Genomic DNA, 16088 nt, shown 5'->3' on the forward strand with positions numbered 1-16088 from the left:
CTGATTGTGCCAACTCCAGGCTGAGGGGATGAACCTTAACGTTCTGGGAATCTGTGACGCCTGACTTAAGTCACCCTGACCAGGCACTGCATTTCCACGGGGGGACTGAAGCTTCAAACCATTTGAATTTAAACTGGGCCCTCTGCTCCCACTTGGAATTTTACTGGTGCACACTGGTTATGGGACCAGCAGATCTAACGTGTGGTGTTTTCTCTTGGAGAGGAGCTTTGGGAAATAATCCCATTTTCAGCCCCCAGCTTTGCCCACGCCACTCTCAGTCTCCCTGCAGTTTAGGCAGGGTGTGTTTGCCTAATCAGTTAACCCCGGATTTTATCAGCTCCAAGTGCAGCAGACCCAGCTCAGACGTCAATGGGAATTTGGGCACCACAGCTCAGGGAAGGTAAAAGCAGCCAAAGCCAGCCCTTCCTTTCAGCTCACCTTTACATACCCAGCGGGGCTTGTTACTCTCTGCCCTAAAGAAAAACAGGAGGAAACTCCCCCCCTATTCCCAGAGCTTTCCTTCCTGGACTCCTCACCCCTGCTGACACCAGGAGCCACGTTCCCTGTCCCTGGCACAGTTCCCCAGGATGGGGCCGGGCAGGGAGCACCCACCCCACCCACAGAAGGTGCTGGAAGGCCGGGCTGGACTTACCCCACTTGGTGGATGTGCATCCCCTTGTTGGTGGGGCTGGCGGGGGCCGACTGGGTCAGCGAGGAGGTGTCCAGGATGCGCTGGGGCGGGCATTGACCGTGGCCTGGGGAGAACACACGGAGCCTGACCAGCCGGACACGGCCCCGGCACGGCCAGCCCGGGGCAGGGAGGGAGCTCTCTATGGGGTGAGGGGTCAAACAAAGCCCCTGTGCTGCTCCCAACACACGAGGTGCTCTCACTGCTTGGTCAGGCAGAAACACTTACCCGGGAGTGCGTTTGCTGCCTGCAGGGAAATGGCTCTGAGCAACAACCAGCCCTTCCCCGAGCCAGCTGCAGCCAGGACCTACCCCAGCACCCCAAACACAGGACAGGGGGACAGGCTGGGGTCCCCTCAGCTGTCCAGGGCTCCCCACAGCCACCAGCCTTTCCCTCACACACATTCTGAGCTTGGAGCAAAGGAGGCTCAGGGGGGACCCTGTGGCTCTGCACAACTCCCTGACAGGAGCGTGCAGCCAGGGTGGGTCGGGCTCTGCTCCCACGGAACAACAGGACAAGAGGAAATGGCCTCAAGTTGTGCCAGGGGAGGTTTAGGTTGGATATTGGGGAAAATTTCTTACACCAAAAAGATTGTCCAGCCCTGGCACAGCTGCACAAGGCAGTGGTGGAGTCCCCATCCCTGGAGGGATTTCAAAGCCATGTGGACGTGGCACTTGGGGACATGGGCCAGTGGTGACCTTGGCAGTGCTGGGGGAATGGCTGGACTGGATGGGCTCAGAGGGCTTTTCCAGCCTAAAGGATTCCGCGATTCTGTGATTCAGCCTCCATCCTTCCATTAAAAACACCTGGACAAAGCAACCTGGGCTGAAGCAAACTTTCCTTTTAAGACTTTTTGATTTCAGAAAGTCTCTAGAGGCCAACACTGAACACTGGGTCCTTGCTGTTTGTTTTGGTGCTCACACAAAGCAGGTTTGGGCATTTTCCAAGGCTCAGGCCGGGAAGGAGAACTGCACCATCCCCATCTGCATCATAAACATAAATCCCAAGCCAGCCGCAGCCTGGGTGAGGCCCAGCAGTGCCTAATGAGCCCGGGGAATGAAGCAGCAGCAGATTCCTTGCAGGAAGGCTGCACGCCTGGGCAGCCCACACACCGGCTGCTCACACCCAGCACAGCCCCAGAGCCAGGAGCCCTTCCGGAGAAACAGATCCACAGCCCTGGCTCGGTGAAAAACCTGAGCAGGACGGTCTGGTCTCATTTGATAACAACAATCACAGAATCACAGAACAGTGGGGGTGGAAGGGACCTCTGGAGATCATCCAGGTCAATCCCCCTGGCATGGCAGGGCCACCTGGAGCAAGTGACATAGGAACGTGTCCAGGGGGGTTTGGGTTGGATAGGAATTGAGTAGAAATTCTTCCCTGTGAGGGCAGTGAGGCCCTGGCACAGGGTGCCCACAGCAGCTGTGGCTGCCCCTGGATCCCTGGCAGTGCCCAAGGCCAGGCTGGACATGGGGCTTGGAGCAGCCTGGGACAGTGGAAGGTGTCCCTGCCATGGCAGGGGTGGCACTGGAGGGGGTTTCATGTCCCAGACCATTCCATGGTTCTGCACTATTTAGTCCCCCACTGCTCTCCAGAGGTGGAAGCCCATTGACAGGTTGCCCAGCTGTTCCCACTGAAGCCCCCAGTCCCAGCCAGGTCCCCCAGACTGCAGCATTCTGCTCAGCTGTGCCAATGGAAGAAAACCTCAGCTGGCCCAGCTCCAAAATGAGGCCTCTCCGTCCCTGAATTTTACAGTAATTAAACCAAAATATTAAACCCCTGGAACATTCAAGTGTTTTACATCACCTGAAGCAGTATTTTTGTTTAAGCAAGAAAAACAATTTTTGTTTGTGTTCACTGATAAAATTCAACCCCCACAGTGGGCAGTGCTTGCACACACTGGGGAGGAGCAGCACCCACGGCAGCATCCAGCGCTCTCTCCTCCATCCAACAAAGCTGCATCAGCACCAAGGAAAGGTCTCAGGACACAGTTAGCAAAGATCTAATTGTCACTGATTTACATTAGACACCGGCCAGCTCCTGCCTGAGCTCCCAGCAGAGCCTCGAGCTCGGCCGTGGTCCTGCAGCACCGCTCACGGCACTGCCATAACGGGACCAGTAAAGGCCAGGCCAGGATCTGAGCCTTAAAGCCCACTGTGGTGGGCAGTTAACAGCTTGGCTGGTTTGTGTTTTGGGGCTTTTTGTTTCTGTTAGAAAGCCTTGTTAGAAGCCACCCAAGGCAGGTGGTCCTGGCCAAAGCAAAGCCCCCGGCGTGTGCAGCAGCGCCCGAGCCGCGGCACGAGTCCGGGACTGAACACTTTCCTCATGGATCTCACGGCTAAGGCAAAGAAGAACAAATCAGTTTTGTTCGCTGAAGCATCCCCAGATAAAAATCCTTGTAAATGGGAATGCTTCCTGTTTTCCAATGCCGCTGGAAGAGCTGTTGCCTTAGGAAGCAGGGGCAGAGCAGCTGGCCCGGCCACGCAGCGTGAGATGCATGAGACCCATCACGTGAGCTCTGGGACTCGGGTCAGCACCAGCACAGCCAGGCCCCAATTTGTCAGAGTCAACATAGAATTCCTCCCACCAGTCACAACATTCCCTAGGGATATGACAACGGAATGATCACAGTTCTTGCTGGCACAGCAGTATCGATACCAGTATCGATACCGATCCACCTCTCTGCTGGCCAGGGAGCAACTCCTGAAAACACATTTAAGGCAGGAAACCAGATCTGGTTCCTCTTTGTATCCCTTTTAACAGTAGGAGCAACATTCCACTTTGCAGAGAGCCTTCCAAACACAGAACTGAAACAGTTTCATGCATCTAGAGCAGAGAGAGGGAAATCTTCCACCTTTTCCTTTCCTTCTTCCCCTCATTTGCCATCTCCAGCCTGTCATTTGTTGTACCCCTGTCTCACCAGGGAAGGGCTGAGCTTGCTGCCCCCACTGCCAGGAGAATTCTCTGTCCCAAACCCAGCCCTTACCACTCACTGGCACGTGCACGTCAAACAAATCAGAGCTCAAGTCAGTCACTATTGTCTCACGAGAAGATGTGGTTTCGAAGCAGAGATCTCTAAGGCATTAAGATGGCAGCGCACAATGCTGGCATCTCTTACTGCAGCCTCAGCTCCGCAGCCCCAGGCTGAGGATCTGGGACTATTCCCTGGAAAGGCCCAGTAAGAGAGTTCCCACTGCAATGGCTCATGGTCTGGATGCTTGAGTGGCCAGAAAGGTTCACACAGAGCTTTCTGTGCCCAGCCAGGGGACGCGCGGGGTGAGAAGATGTCCTGGCGTGGCCTGGCCCGGGCGGGGGGAAGGTGCTGCCCCAGGGGTGGCACCTCCAGGGACATCTTGTCACCCCCAGGATGAGATGGGATGAGGATGGAGGTTTAGGCACCCAGCCTGGGCTGGGGTGAGGAGTGGCAGGGGGTCTGCATGCTGACTCACATGTACTAGTTCACCTGGGTTGGAGAGCCGTTGTGGCTTCAGTCTGCAGGCCAGTCCCACTTGCATTATCTAAATCAGTTTGCAAACGGATAATTTAATGAAGGATACTTAAGGTTTATCCCAGGGACTGATCTAGACAAGTAGACTTCTAAACCAGACCTACTGTCCGAGGTCTGCACCTAATTTATACCCTAAAACAACCCCAGGCCCTCCCCCATTTATTCATTTTACCTGATCGAGATTTCAGAGCAGAGTTTTATCATCGTGAAGCATTAAAAGCTCCTTCTGCAAAAGGCAGAGCCCTCCAACGGACCCATCCAGGTCAGTCTGCCTAAGCCTTGTCTAAGCATGAAAAAATCCACATCCAAACACCTGGCAGGCACAGGTGAGCAGGGACAGGCACCTACCTTGTAGGCAATGCTGTTGAGAACCTTCATAGCCAGGTCGGACACGTCGGGATAGGGGTCGGCAGCCAGGTGAAGGAGCACTCTCCAAATTTGGGTATAAACACTGTTGAAGCTCACACCTAAAATAATAAAAAACACAACAAACCCCAAAGCCCTGCAGCACATGACAATCCATCAACTCCAATTCTTTGATCTGATGTGAGAAAATTCATTAGAACTCCAAACAACCCGATGACATCTCAGGGAACATCAAGAGAGGAGCTCAAAAACACCGCACGTGGGCATTTTGTCTCCCTTTTGCCTGTCTGTGAACTCTGCAAGGGCTTGTGAAATCAAAGTGGGAGGAAGCAAAATAAATTAAAGACTCCCTAAATCATCTCCAGTCAAGCTCCTGCATTTCCAGGCTCCTGAAGCAAATCGCCTGGAAAGGCCAAGTGGATAATGTCCGGGTTTCCTGAGCTGAAGTACTTAATGGTATAAACCCACAGTTACTGCATCACATTGTTGTGGTTATTTTTATTGAATTGTTCAGGCCTTTGTACACTCTACAAATTTACTGAATGTTTCAAGCAAAGCTTTAGGAGTTGAGCCTTTGGGAAGCAGCAAGTCCAGCTCAGTCTTTCCTATTGACATTTGTATCAATTCCTCCAATTTGTTATTTAATGAGCATATCAGCTGTTCAGTATTTCAGCGGAAGGGACTGACAGATTCAAAGTACAAATCAAATTAATAAGCATTTGCAACAACTGACAAAATTCTGTGAACATTTTATTTTGCTGCTTTTGGGCGAGAATTTGTTATTCTGCCTCCGAACCCTGCCGGTGTCTGATCGTGCAACGCCCCGGCTGGGAGTGCAGCCATTTGGACAATGTTAAAGTGGTTGCACTAACAAAAAAAAAGGAGCTAAAACAGAGATTTCAGATGAGTCACAATCAGTGGTAAATGACAGATCAAGCTGTTACTGCTTTTCCTCTCGTGTTTCTGGAGGCATCTAAATATAAAGTTGGGAGGAAAGGGCTCCTTGGTCACCAAGCAGCTCCTCACCTGGCAGAGCCAAACCTGACCCCTAAACCAGAGCAGACTGGGACAGAGCAGTTCTGAGCACTGGCTGAGGGCTGCAACAGGCTGCAGGAGCCCGCAGGCAGCCCAGGGGAACCTTCCTGTGCCCCAAGTGCCCACGCTGGGACAAATCACTCTGCAAAGGGCCAAGGCAATGCCCATAACCCAGCTCCTCCCTCTCACCCCTCTGCAAAGGGTCTCGCCCTCTCCCTCTCTCACCTGGCATCCAAAGGATGTTCCAAGTGACGTCTGCTTAAATTTGCACCTGGAAATCTCACAAGTGTTTATGAAGGGACCACCTGGACCGTGCTGTTCATGTGCTGGGGGTGACCCACACAGACTCCTGTGGCTGATCCCAACCTTCCCCAGGCAGGCCAGAGCCAGGGCCTGACAAACCAGAGAATCCCACAATGGTTGGGGCTGGGGGGGGACACCTTAAAGCCCATCCAGTTCCACCCCCTGCCATGGGCAGGGACACCTTCCACTGTCCCAGGTTATTCCAGCCTGGCCTTGAACACTTCCAGGGATCCAGGGGCAGCCACAGCCTCCAGGGCCTCCCCACCCTCACAGGGGGAGAATTTCTTCCCCAGTATCCCATCTAACTCTGCCCTCTGGCAGTAGGAAGCCATTTCTCCCTGTCCTGGCACTCCAGGCCCTTGTGCAAATCCCCCCTCCAGTTCTCCTGGAGCCCCTTTAGGCACTGGCAAGGCTGTAAAACCTCTAACAATGTAAATGGTTATAAGGCTGTAAATTGTAAAGGCTGTAAACATATATTTATGTAATATTGTATAATATTTATATAATAATATAAATTGCAAAGGCTGTAAATATATAACAATGTTAAATCCTGGAAGCTTCTATTACCAAGGAAAGAAAAACTGGAGGGGGGAAGGATAAAGAACAAGAAGGGAGAGAGGCAAAGTGCTACAAGGTGTGGGAGGAAAAAAGGCTCAGCTCGTGAAGCAGCAGCCAGGTAATGTCTGAGGTGTGCCCAGAGCCGTGCCCAGAGCTCTGCCTCCCACACTCCAGCCTGTTACATAAGGACCAGAGGGAAATCTGGATGCCTTCAATTCTTTAAAGCCCTCAAAAGAGAGTAAAAGGAAAGGGAGAGGAGGAAGAGCGAGGGGGGCATCCAGCAGATTTCCCAGGGGCTCTGATAACCACCTCGTTCACAGAGAAAGAAACCCAACGACATTTTTTATACATCTAGGTGTCAGGGAAAACCAAATTTTAAGCAGAACCATGCCAGTGCAATTCCCCCTTCACCTGGCAGCCTTTGAGGAGAACACAGGGAATTTCTACAGAGGCACTTGGGGCTCAGGGCTGGTGCTCCCAAGGCTGCTCCTTCCCGCTGCCACCGCCCCACTGTCAGTGCTGGTCACGCAGCAGTGACACACCTGACACAGCTCCCTGTCAGAGCCTGAGCTCCAGTCCCTGGGATAAGGGGGGCAGCAGAGGTGGCAGGAGGAGCAGCAGCTCAGTTTCACGTTTAGGACTCCAATGCCCAAACTGTCCCCGAGATGCAAACCAGGAGCCGAGCAGGGGCCGGGCATTAATCGAAGCAGACAGCTCTGTAATTAGTCACACCGACTCCCAGCCAGTTCAGTGCCCCGTGCAGTGTGGACTCATGTTTACAAAATGATCCCTCTCTGCTAAGAATGTCAAAAATAAATTGCCTGCCTTTGTCCCGAGTTTGATTTTCCCTGCACACGTGGGGCTCAATTCACCTGCGAGCCCCAAGGACGGGCTGGGCTCCAGCAGCTCCAGGGAGAGCCTCAGTGGATGCAAACGCGACTGCTGATGGCTTTATTTATTCACTTTGACTTGCCAGGCTGGGACAGGGTTTCCTTCCAATCCCCTGTAAAAATCACTGCAGTGATTTCAAGGCCCGACCTCCACAGATGGGGCAGTTCCACTTCCCACCGGCACGGCAGCAAAAGCAGACCAATGGCTGCTCCAGGGCTGCTGCTCACCTGGCCCCGAGTCAGCTCCTGGGGAGGGCCTGCAACCTGGGATGGGCACGGAGGGACAGGGAATGAAACCTTCAGACAGGCACACAGGGACAGGAGCCTTCGGCTGCAGGGAAATGCAGCTGAAATATTTCAGGCTGAACAGCCCCGAGGACTCAGGGAGCTGCCTCCCCATCAGTGCCAACCACACCTGCTCCGTAAATGTGCATCCCACAAATCCCCCCTCTTCCCAGGAGGGACCCTGGGTGAAGGGGACACCCGAAATCCCCACAGCTCCCTGAGCTCTGCTGGGTGGACAGCCTGGTCCCGGCAGGCACAGCTCAGTCCCTGCACACCTGACCCCTCCCGGGGCCCTGCAGGGGCTCACTCCAACCCCTCAGCAATTCCAGCGGCAGAGCTGGAGCTTTCTGTGCTTCCACACAAGCCAGAAGCAGCTCATGAGAAGGAAGTTCCTCAGAGCAGGTACCCCAGGGCCAGAGCTGGCATCACCAGCAGGGAGACAGCCCCTCCGAGCAGCCTGTGCAGCAGGTTTCCACTTCCAAACCCACCCCAATCCCTGTGCCTTGCTGCCGTGCCTGTTACCAGTCACAAACACTGCTGGCTGACCGGCTGCTTCTCGTTATCTCCGTGCATCTAAACACGGAGAGAGTAGGAGGCTCCCCTGCCCCAACACTCTCTGTTTCCTGCACCTCACTGTCCACCTCCACCTCTACTCTCCCCGTCCTCACTGCAGCAACCTCCGCCCTCACTGGTACTTTGATGCAGATCCTGGGAAATGGCAAACAGTTCTCCACCCCCAGCCTCTCCTGCTGGAAAAGACAACTATTCCCCAGCATTTCATTGCTCCAAGACTTATTTTCCTCCTTCTTTGATCACTCCTTAAGATAATCTTTCCAGTGCAGCTCTCTGTAGGACAAAGGCTTTCATCGTGCAGTTTGGATATGAATAATCAGCCTCGAGGTATGCTAAACCCCATCCCTTTTCCTATCTTAAAACTGAACATTTCCAGGACACCAAGATTAATGAGTGGCTGTATGGAAAAGCAGCAAGGCTCAGCTTCCCTTCCAAAATGATGTCTTTGTTGACTAACCACAAACTGCCTCTTGCCAGCTGGAAAACTGGGCCAGAAATAAATGTCTCTCCTGGTACTGGCCTGTCTGGCCAAGGAGCAGCTGCCAGAGAACAGAGAGCTCGGCTGAGAGCGTGTGTTGTTGCATTTGGGGAGCAATAATGGGGACATTTGGCCCACAGTTAGCCAAGGAACTGTTTGTAAAATGGACAAGGAGGAATGGAGAGGTTTTCCTCAAGTTTTTTGGAAGCAGTACGTTGTATGATGCCTCAGTGCCAGTAGAGACTGATCCAGAGCAATCCCTCACATGCCAAGTTCCTAAAACAGCCAAGAGGAACAAAGACCTGAGCATCAGCAGGTTGTGGCTGCCCCCTCCCCGGCAGTGTCCAAGGCCAGCTTGGACAGAGCTTGGAGCAGCCTGGGACAGTGGAAGGTGACCCTGCCCATGGCAGGGGTGGCACTGGATGGGCTTCAGGGTCCCTCCCAACCCAAACCATTCTGGGATTCTGTGATCAGTGAATCAGCTTAGGGAATGCAGAGCACAGAACACAAACTGTGGCCGAAAATTTCTCCTTCACTCTCACAGACTAGATTTCTGCTTCACTTGGAGTCTCCTCACGTGCCCCAAACATCCTTTTCACTGCTCTGGCTGTCTCAGACACGCGGCAGAGGCGTTACTGCAGAGCCAAAGCCCCATTTCCTCTTTCAGAAGACCCAGAGTAGAGCACAACACTCCTTCAGTCACAAGTCTCTGCCCCAGGTGGGCTCTCCCAGCTCCCCTCGCTGGCTGTGGAGCAGCAGCTTGAGGCACGTCAGGACGTGAAGGAACGGGGTTAACCTGGGCTGCAGAGCTGTGGGGGTGGCTGGGGCTGGTGGCATCTCTCCTTGGGGAGCAGGAGACAGGGCTGGAGGATGGTGATGCTTCAGAAGGAATGAGAAAAGCCTGGCTTGCAGCAGGCAAATGGGAAGGTAATGGGATTCTGTGCGAGTCATGAATTTTAAACACTTCTCTAAGCTCTGCGTTTCCAGCTGGGTCTGAGCTCTTTGATGGAACAGGAATGAGGGAGGCCTTGGAGAGCTGCTCTCTCTTTCCAAGGTTCCCCTCACCGTCTCCAGCTCCTCTCCAGAGCCTTTTCCAGCTGTGCTGCACAGCTCTTATGAGACACACACCAGCCTTCAAGCAGCCACCAGTGGGAATGGGAAAACTCAAGTCCTACCTCAAGATGGAGAGACATTTCCTAACATCCCTGCCATGCCTCAGAAGATCCAATGTCATTACTGATAATCAAAAGCAAATTAACTGATCAAGTTCCTAATGAACTCATGATTTTAAACTGCCACAGGGGCTCTGTAATTACAATCCCTGAATCTTTCAACTTGGGAGGGCCAAATCACCATTAATTCTCCTAGAAAACAGAGCAGAGAAAATGTTTCTTTGGTCAAGGCAGTTCTATCACCCAGGTGATTCCTCCCTGAGTTATTCTCCTTGCACTGATTTGTGAAAACATGGCCCATTTACTGATTACAGAGGAAATATAGAGACTTCCCCCAGCCCTTCCCTGTGCATGCTGCTTTCCCTGGAAGGAGGCCATTCCAAAAGCCAGGTCCTTCTGCATGTGCCTGCGATGTCGTGCCAAAATGGCTCAGACTGTTCAAAAGGCTACAGGTAGTTTAAAGCAAAGCTGTTGTGGCACCCCACATTTTTGTGCCTGAATTCCTAACAGGATTGTAGTGAGGCTTAGAACTGGAGCCAACAGCTCCCATCCCTCCACTGGAGTGACCCAGCCACACACAACAGCGAGAGAAATTTTTGTGGGGGTAAGATCAGGCAGGAGCCAGGATCCCAACCTTCCCCACAGGCCAGAGGGGGTCCCAGGGAAGGGCAGGAGGGGCTGAGCTCACCTATGAGGGAGTTGAGCGAGGAGTAGGAGCTGACTCGTCTCATCTTGTCGATGGTCTCAAAGGACAGGATGTACTCCTCGTTCTCGGGGCTGCCCAGCGTGCTGCTGGCACTGCTGCTCGTGCTCAGGTTCCCAGGGGAAAATGCAACAGAGCTTCCAGCTGCCGGGACAAAACAGCAGATGCTGGAAGGAGGACTGGCCAGAGAACAATTTTCACCCAGACATAACAGCCCTTTTCTAAATCCTGCCACATTCAGGGAAGGAAACCCCTTACCCAGGGGGCAAAGCCACAATTCCCCTCTTTAATACTGAATGATTAAACACAGAATAGGCAAAAGACTGAGTTAAAAATCCACTTATGCTTGGAAGCTGGAAGGCACATTTTTGGTCCCCAAACACTCAGAAAAATCAATACTAATGACCATAAAATTGCAACTAATTATGAGAGGGCTCCTCATCCAAGCCCTTGGAGCTGGCTAATTTGGGCTGAAGTGCCAGTTCCAGCCTGTGCTGTCCTGCACGTGGTGTTTCCTGGCTGGCACAAGGGGCATGCAAAATGGAAGAACTCTGAAGTGTCTCTTACACTCCTCGTTGAGGCTGAGGTTCTGCAGGGACTTGTTGAGGTTCCTGGCCGTGGTGACAGCGCGGATGTTCCCGTAGGAGCTGACGGAGCGCAGCCGTGGCGTGCAGGGCCCGTCCCGCACCGGGGTCAGGCTCCCGCCCTCTGGGAGGCAAAATGAGCAATTATGGCTGTAACCAAGCCCAGCCACAGCACCGTGGTTATTTCCCAGCAAATAAGTAACTAAAACACCACCAACGTGAACAGAATTTGTAATTCTCTGTCAGGCTAAAAGGGAACAAGGTACAGCAGAGGATCCAGCATGGACCCCGTGTCTCTGCTGTCCAGGCTGGGAGTCTGGGACATCCAATAAGGCCAGGTGAGCTCAGCCTTGCCAGTGCCTCCCAGGGGCTCTGGTGACTCTTCTCTGCAGGTGGTGCTGGGCCACTGCCCAGCCCCTGTGCCAGGACAGTCTGAGGCAGCATTGGCCGGCTCCTCTCTGCTGCTGCTCGTCAGACTCCCCCTGGATTTCCTCATCATCAGGAGCAGTGAAAATTCTGGTTTCCTGACCAAATTTCAGGCCTGATTTCAAGTCATATTTCACCCTGAGCATACACAGCCCCACAGCCTCAGAGGAGCTGCTCTGTTCCCCTGCAGAGTGGCTGCACTGTGGTGGGGGGCCAAAGCAGAGCGTCCTGCTTCAGGATTCTTTTGGATAAGGAAAAGCACTGCATAAACTGCACACAGTGTTTATTTCCTGCAGCAAATGGGGAGGAGCTCATTTTCCAGTATGATTCAGTTATTCAGAGAACAGGGAGACTAAACCACTCTGTGCAGAGACAGCACGTGGTCTTGTCTCCAAGATTCTGCAACAGTCCTGTTATCCTTCAGGACTTCCACTGCAGCTTAAATCTGAAGAAAAGGTGAGGTTAGTGACAGACATTTCATTGCTCACATAAAGCCACAGACACAACAAAAGGGATGGGGCCACAGGCTCAGAGCAGAGAGTTCTTCCCTTCCTTGTCTGGCTCTCACGGCAGCAGGGCTGGCTCATGGTGTGCTGGAGCTCTCACCAGGTCAACATGACCCAACTGAACTTTCAGGTGTGATTTGAGAGGGGAAAAAGAAAACCAGCCTGCGTGCTGCCTTGACCAATATCCTTCACCCTTGAGCTGAAGGGAACCTCTTTGAATGGGGAAGGAGTTTCCTGGTGAGCTACAGCCATGGCTTACGTGGAGACTCAGGGGCGGATGGATCTCTTCCAGTGCAACACCTCACAGGGCTGAACAGACACCAGATCTCCCCACCTTGTCACTCACCATGTCACAACAGGGCTCTTTAATAAATCCCCACCAGCAAGAAGCTCACTGTGTTGGGAAAACTCCTTAAATAATTCTCAAGTACTTTCAGGCCCTACATCTTGTGCCCACCCAAAGCCAAGCCCCCACCTGGAGCAGCTGGGGAAGGGAGAGGGTAATTCTTCTCCTCTTCTATGAACTGCAAGGCCACGGTGCAGAAATTGCTCTCGTACTGAACCACCAGGTGACTCAGGGCCACCACCAGCTCCTGGGGAAAGAGCACAGGAAACATCTCAAGGTTACACAGGTGAGAAGCAAGGGACTGAAGGCAAACACAGACCAGTATCGTTGGTATTACTGGGGGGCCACCCAGGGTGATCATTCTCCCTTAATTCACAAGGGTGAACTGCAGAAAGCCAGAGGACTCTGTCTCACACTTAATTCTCCACAAGCCTTTCCTACCTGGACAGGCTTCCCCCCACTTTTGAGCAGCCTGCTCTAGTGGGAGGCGCTCCTGCCCACGGACAGCAGCGGTTGGGATGAGATGAGCTTTAAGGTCCCTTCCAACCCAAACCATCCTGGGGTCCTGTGACTGCTTCTGCCCAGCGTTGTCAAGCTGATGCAGTGTCACAGCCAGCCCTGACCTGGCCCCAGCCCCCAGGACACGGGTGGCTCCCTCAGAGCAGGGGCTGTGCCAGGGCTGGGAGCCCTCAGCCCCCCTGGCACAGCCGGACCCTCCCGGCACTGCCCAGCCCTGCACAGAGCTCAGCTCCTCCAGAAGGCACCTCCTGCCTGGCCCCCAGGAACAGCAGACAGGAGACAGAGCTGGCTTTGGCTGATGTCTCTGCGCAGGGATGATCTCCCAAGGAGAGATTTATGAATCTCACCAAGCATTCAGTGTGACACACAGCTCTCTCTTGAATTAAACTGATTAAATGCTGGAACGAGACAACAGAAATGAATCTTTGCCATGCTGGTGACAACTGCCAGGGTGTTGATGTTCCAGTAAAGTAAACACAAGCATGAGGACACTTCAGAACAGCCCTCAAAAACAATCCAGAATGTCAAAAACCATTTAATGTACTATTGATGTACGATGGTGCATCCGAAACTGTAACTCTCCCAAAGCTGGAGAGCTGCTCCGGAGCAGTCTGTGATCCATCCCCGGGGCTCCAAAGGCAGGGAGACTTTTCCCAGAGCTCTCACATTCCCTCCACAGCCAAACTCCCTGGAAGTCTGTTGGCTCAGGCCAGCGGTGGCAGGCACAGAGCAGAGCCTGAGCACACCCAGCCCCTCGCCCTGCCCCTACCTTGCGGACCATGGGGCTGCCGTCGTTGATGAGCTGGGCCAGCATCATGGCCACGTTGTGGTCGATGGTGGTCGAGTGGTCCGTCCGCTCCGCTGAGTTGCCCACAAAGGTGCCCAGAGCAAAGACTGCAGCACAGCGAACCTGGGGACACAAACAGCCCTGGGTGCTCCCCTCTGCTGCCAGGGGATTTCATTCATCCCCACAAATGGGAGCTCTGGAAACCTGAACTCCTGTGTCAGGTGAGCAGGGAACCCGTGGGAAGCAACAACCCCAGCAGCCTCAGCAAACCGAGTTTTAAGCATTCACACATGCAGGATATGTTTAATGTCCCAGAATACTCAGTGACCTTCCCACGGGTGACTCTTCCAGTCGGTGTTGCCTTGAATATTAATTAACAGGAATAAGGTACACACAGCTCCTGCTGGGATGTGGATCCCTTACAGGAGTGCTGACTACAGTCATCAGGTACAGGCTTATAGGAAGGTAGATGATGGAAAAAAGGAGAAAAATCAGGGAAAACTTTGGAAAGCCACCCCACCTCTGCAGAAACACTGCTCAGAAAGTGGGGAGAATGGGGCCAGGGACGAGAGGAGGAGGATGCAGGACAGAGACTGGATGTGGAGGGGAATCTCATCTCTAATCTCTGCACGTTATCAGAGCCGTTTATCTCAGCTCCCTTCTCCCAGGTGTGTGCACCGGGTCTGACGGGCTCCCTCAGTCACTGCCAGGCCCAGCACAGTCCCTCCTCTTCTGGGAGTGTCACAAAGGTAACACACAACCAGTTAAAGATGCATTTTCACAATGAGCAGGGGGAGAAGGGTTTTCATACTTGAACAAAAAGACTAGAGGGTTTTTTGCAACACACAGTGAGTTTTGGGACCACATTTTTAACAATTTCTGATATGCAAGGAAGCAAAAACCATGGCATTTCCTAACTGCAGTGCCCAGACCCCAGGGGTTTGGGGCTCTGTGAACTCCCTCTGCATTTCTTTGGAAGTTCCTCTTGTAGGGCTTGTTTGATTTGCATCACCTTGAAGAAAAAGCAGCAAGATCCTTCTCTGAACCAGACACAAACACAAAGCTCTGGAAGGCCCTGCTTTGTAGGAACTTCTGTCCTTCAGTCAATTCAAGGAGCATTTACCAAAAGAGCTGGATTTTTACCTCTGGGATTGGATCTGAGAGGAGGCTGTAGAGCTTCTCATGGGCGCTGTCTCTCACTCCACACCACCTGGCTGAGTCGAAGTTCTGCCAGATCCTCCCCAGACAAATGGCCACCCACTGCCTCAGGAGCGGGTGGGGATCGTTCAGCTGCTCCAGGCAGATTGCTATCAGGTTCCCTTGCAGGCAGGCTTCCTGCAACACAAACCAAGCTTTTGTTTGGGATGACAGCTTCCCACCTCATCCCCACAGAAGGAGACTATTTCTGAAGGAATCAGGAAGCCAAGAGAAAATAATCATTCAGTGGTTCCAGACAGAATACCAGCAGCATGAAGGGAAAGACAGCTAGAGCTGATTAAGTAGTTGAGCATTAAAATGTTTTTTGTGATGCATAAAGCTTGGTTTTTCCTCTTTGAAAACATTCCTGGCACCTGCCAGAGCCCCAAGGTTTATGGCTCATTCCACAGACCATTCCCAGCCATCAGGCTGGGACCAGGAACTCTTTCCTTCCCAATCTGCCAGTGGCTGGGGAGGGACTCTTGTCCTTGTCCCCCACTGCCAGGTGCTGGGTACAGAATGTCTTTGTCATATCTCCAGGCCAACTCTTCTGTTAATCCACATAGAAATAACAAAAACCAACGTCCCAGTTCTGTTTCCAAGTTCAGGTTTGGGCTTTAATGCAAGCCAGGACACTTTATCAAAGCAAAGGCACGAGGCAGAGAGAGGTGGGGAGGATGAAGGGAAGAGGCTGCTGGGACTCACCTGCCCAGTGTTGTAGTTGTTGACAATCACAGCCAGGATGAACGCTGTCATCGTCCTGTGCTCAGCCTGAAAACAACACAGACTGAGGGTTCCCCAGAGAACAGGGCAGGGAACAGCTACAGCCCACCCTGGAACGTGGCATTATCCTAAGTGCAGTCTGTGCCATGTTAAAAGAATGAGAAAATTCCAGCTTTCTTTTCCCTTTCTCGGCATCAGCCCTGTTACACCCCAGATACCTCCCCAGCTGCCCACAGGATCCTCCCAACCAGCCTGGCCCTGCGGTGGGGAGACTCCCCAACACCCCTTATGGGAACCCAGCTGCTGCAGAGGGAATTGCCAAAGCTGGGGGGCAATTCCCTGCTCCTGCAGCCATCCTGGAGCCCCCAGCTCCCACCCTCACAGGGACTCTGCTTACAGAACTCCAGGTGAGTTCGTAAAGCCTCGGATGGTTTGGCTCCC

The 16088-nt window shown here is 53.0% G+C and overlaps 1 protein-coding gene across 1 annotated transcript in view; it reads right to left on the bottom strand.

Moving 5' to 3' along the window:
- The window catches only part of RPTOR (regulatory associated protein of MTOR complex 1), a 102824-nt gene that overhangs the window by 26914 nt on the left and 59822 nt on the right, over positions 1–16088 (bottom strand). Inside the window, 9 exon segments of the mRNA XM_039562061.1 lie at positions 653–740; positions 743–755; positions 4545–4663; positions 10545–10703; positions 11127–11267; positions 12551–12668; positions 13710–13850; positions 14871–15062; positions 15630–15695. Coding sequence (XP_039417995.1) covers positions 653–740; positions 743–755; positions 4545–4663; positions 10545–10703; positions 11127–11267; positions 12551–12668; positions 13710–13850; positions 14871–15062; positions 15630–15695 — 1037 coding nt within the window.

The sequence above is a fragment of the Corvus cornix genome, chromosome 18 (assembly GCF_000738735.6).
Source record: "Corvus cornix cornix isolate S_Up_H32 chromosome 18, ASM73873v5, whole genome shotgun sequence".
Lineage (NCBI taxonomy): Eukaryota > Metazoa > Chordata > Aves > Passeriformes > Corvidae > Corvus > Corvus cornix.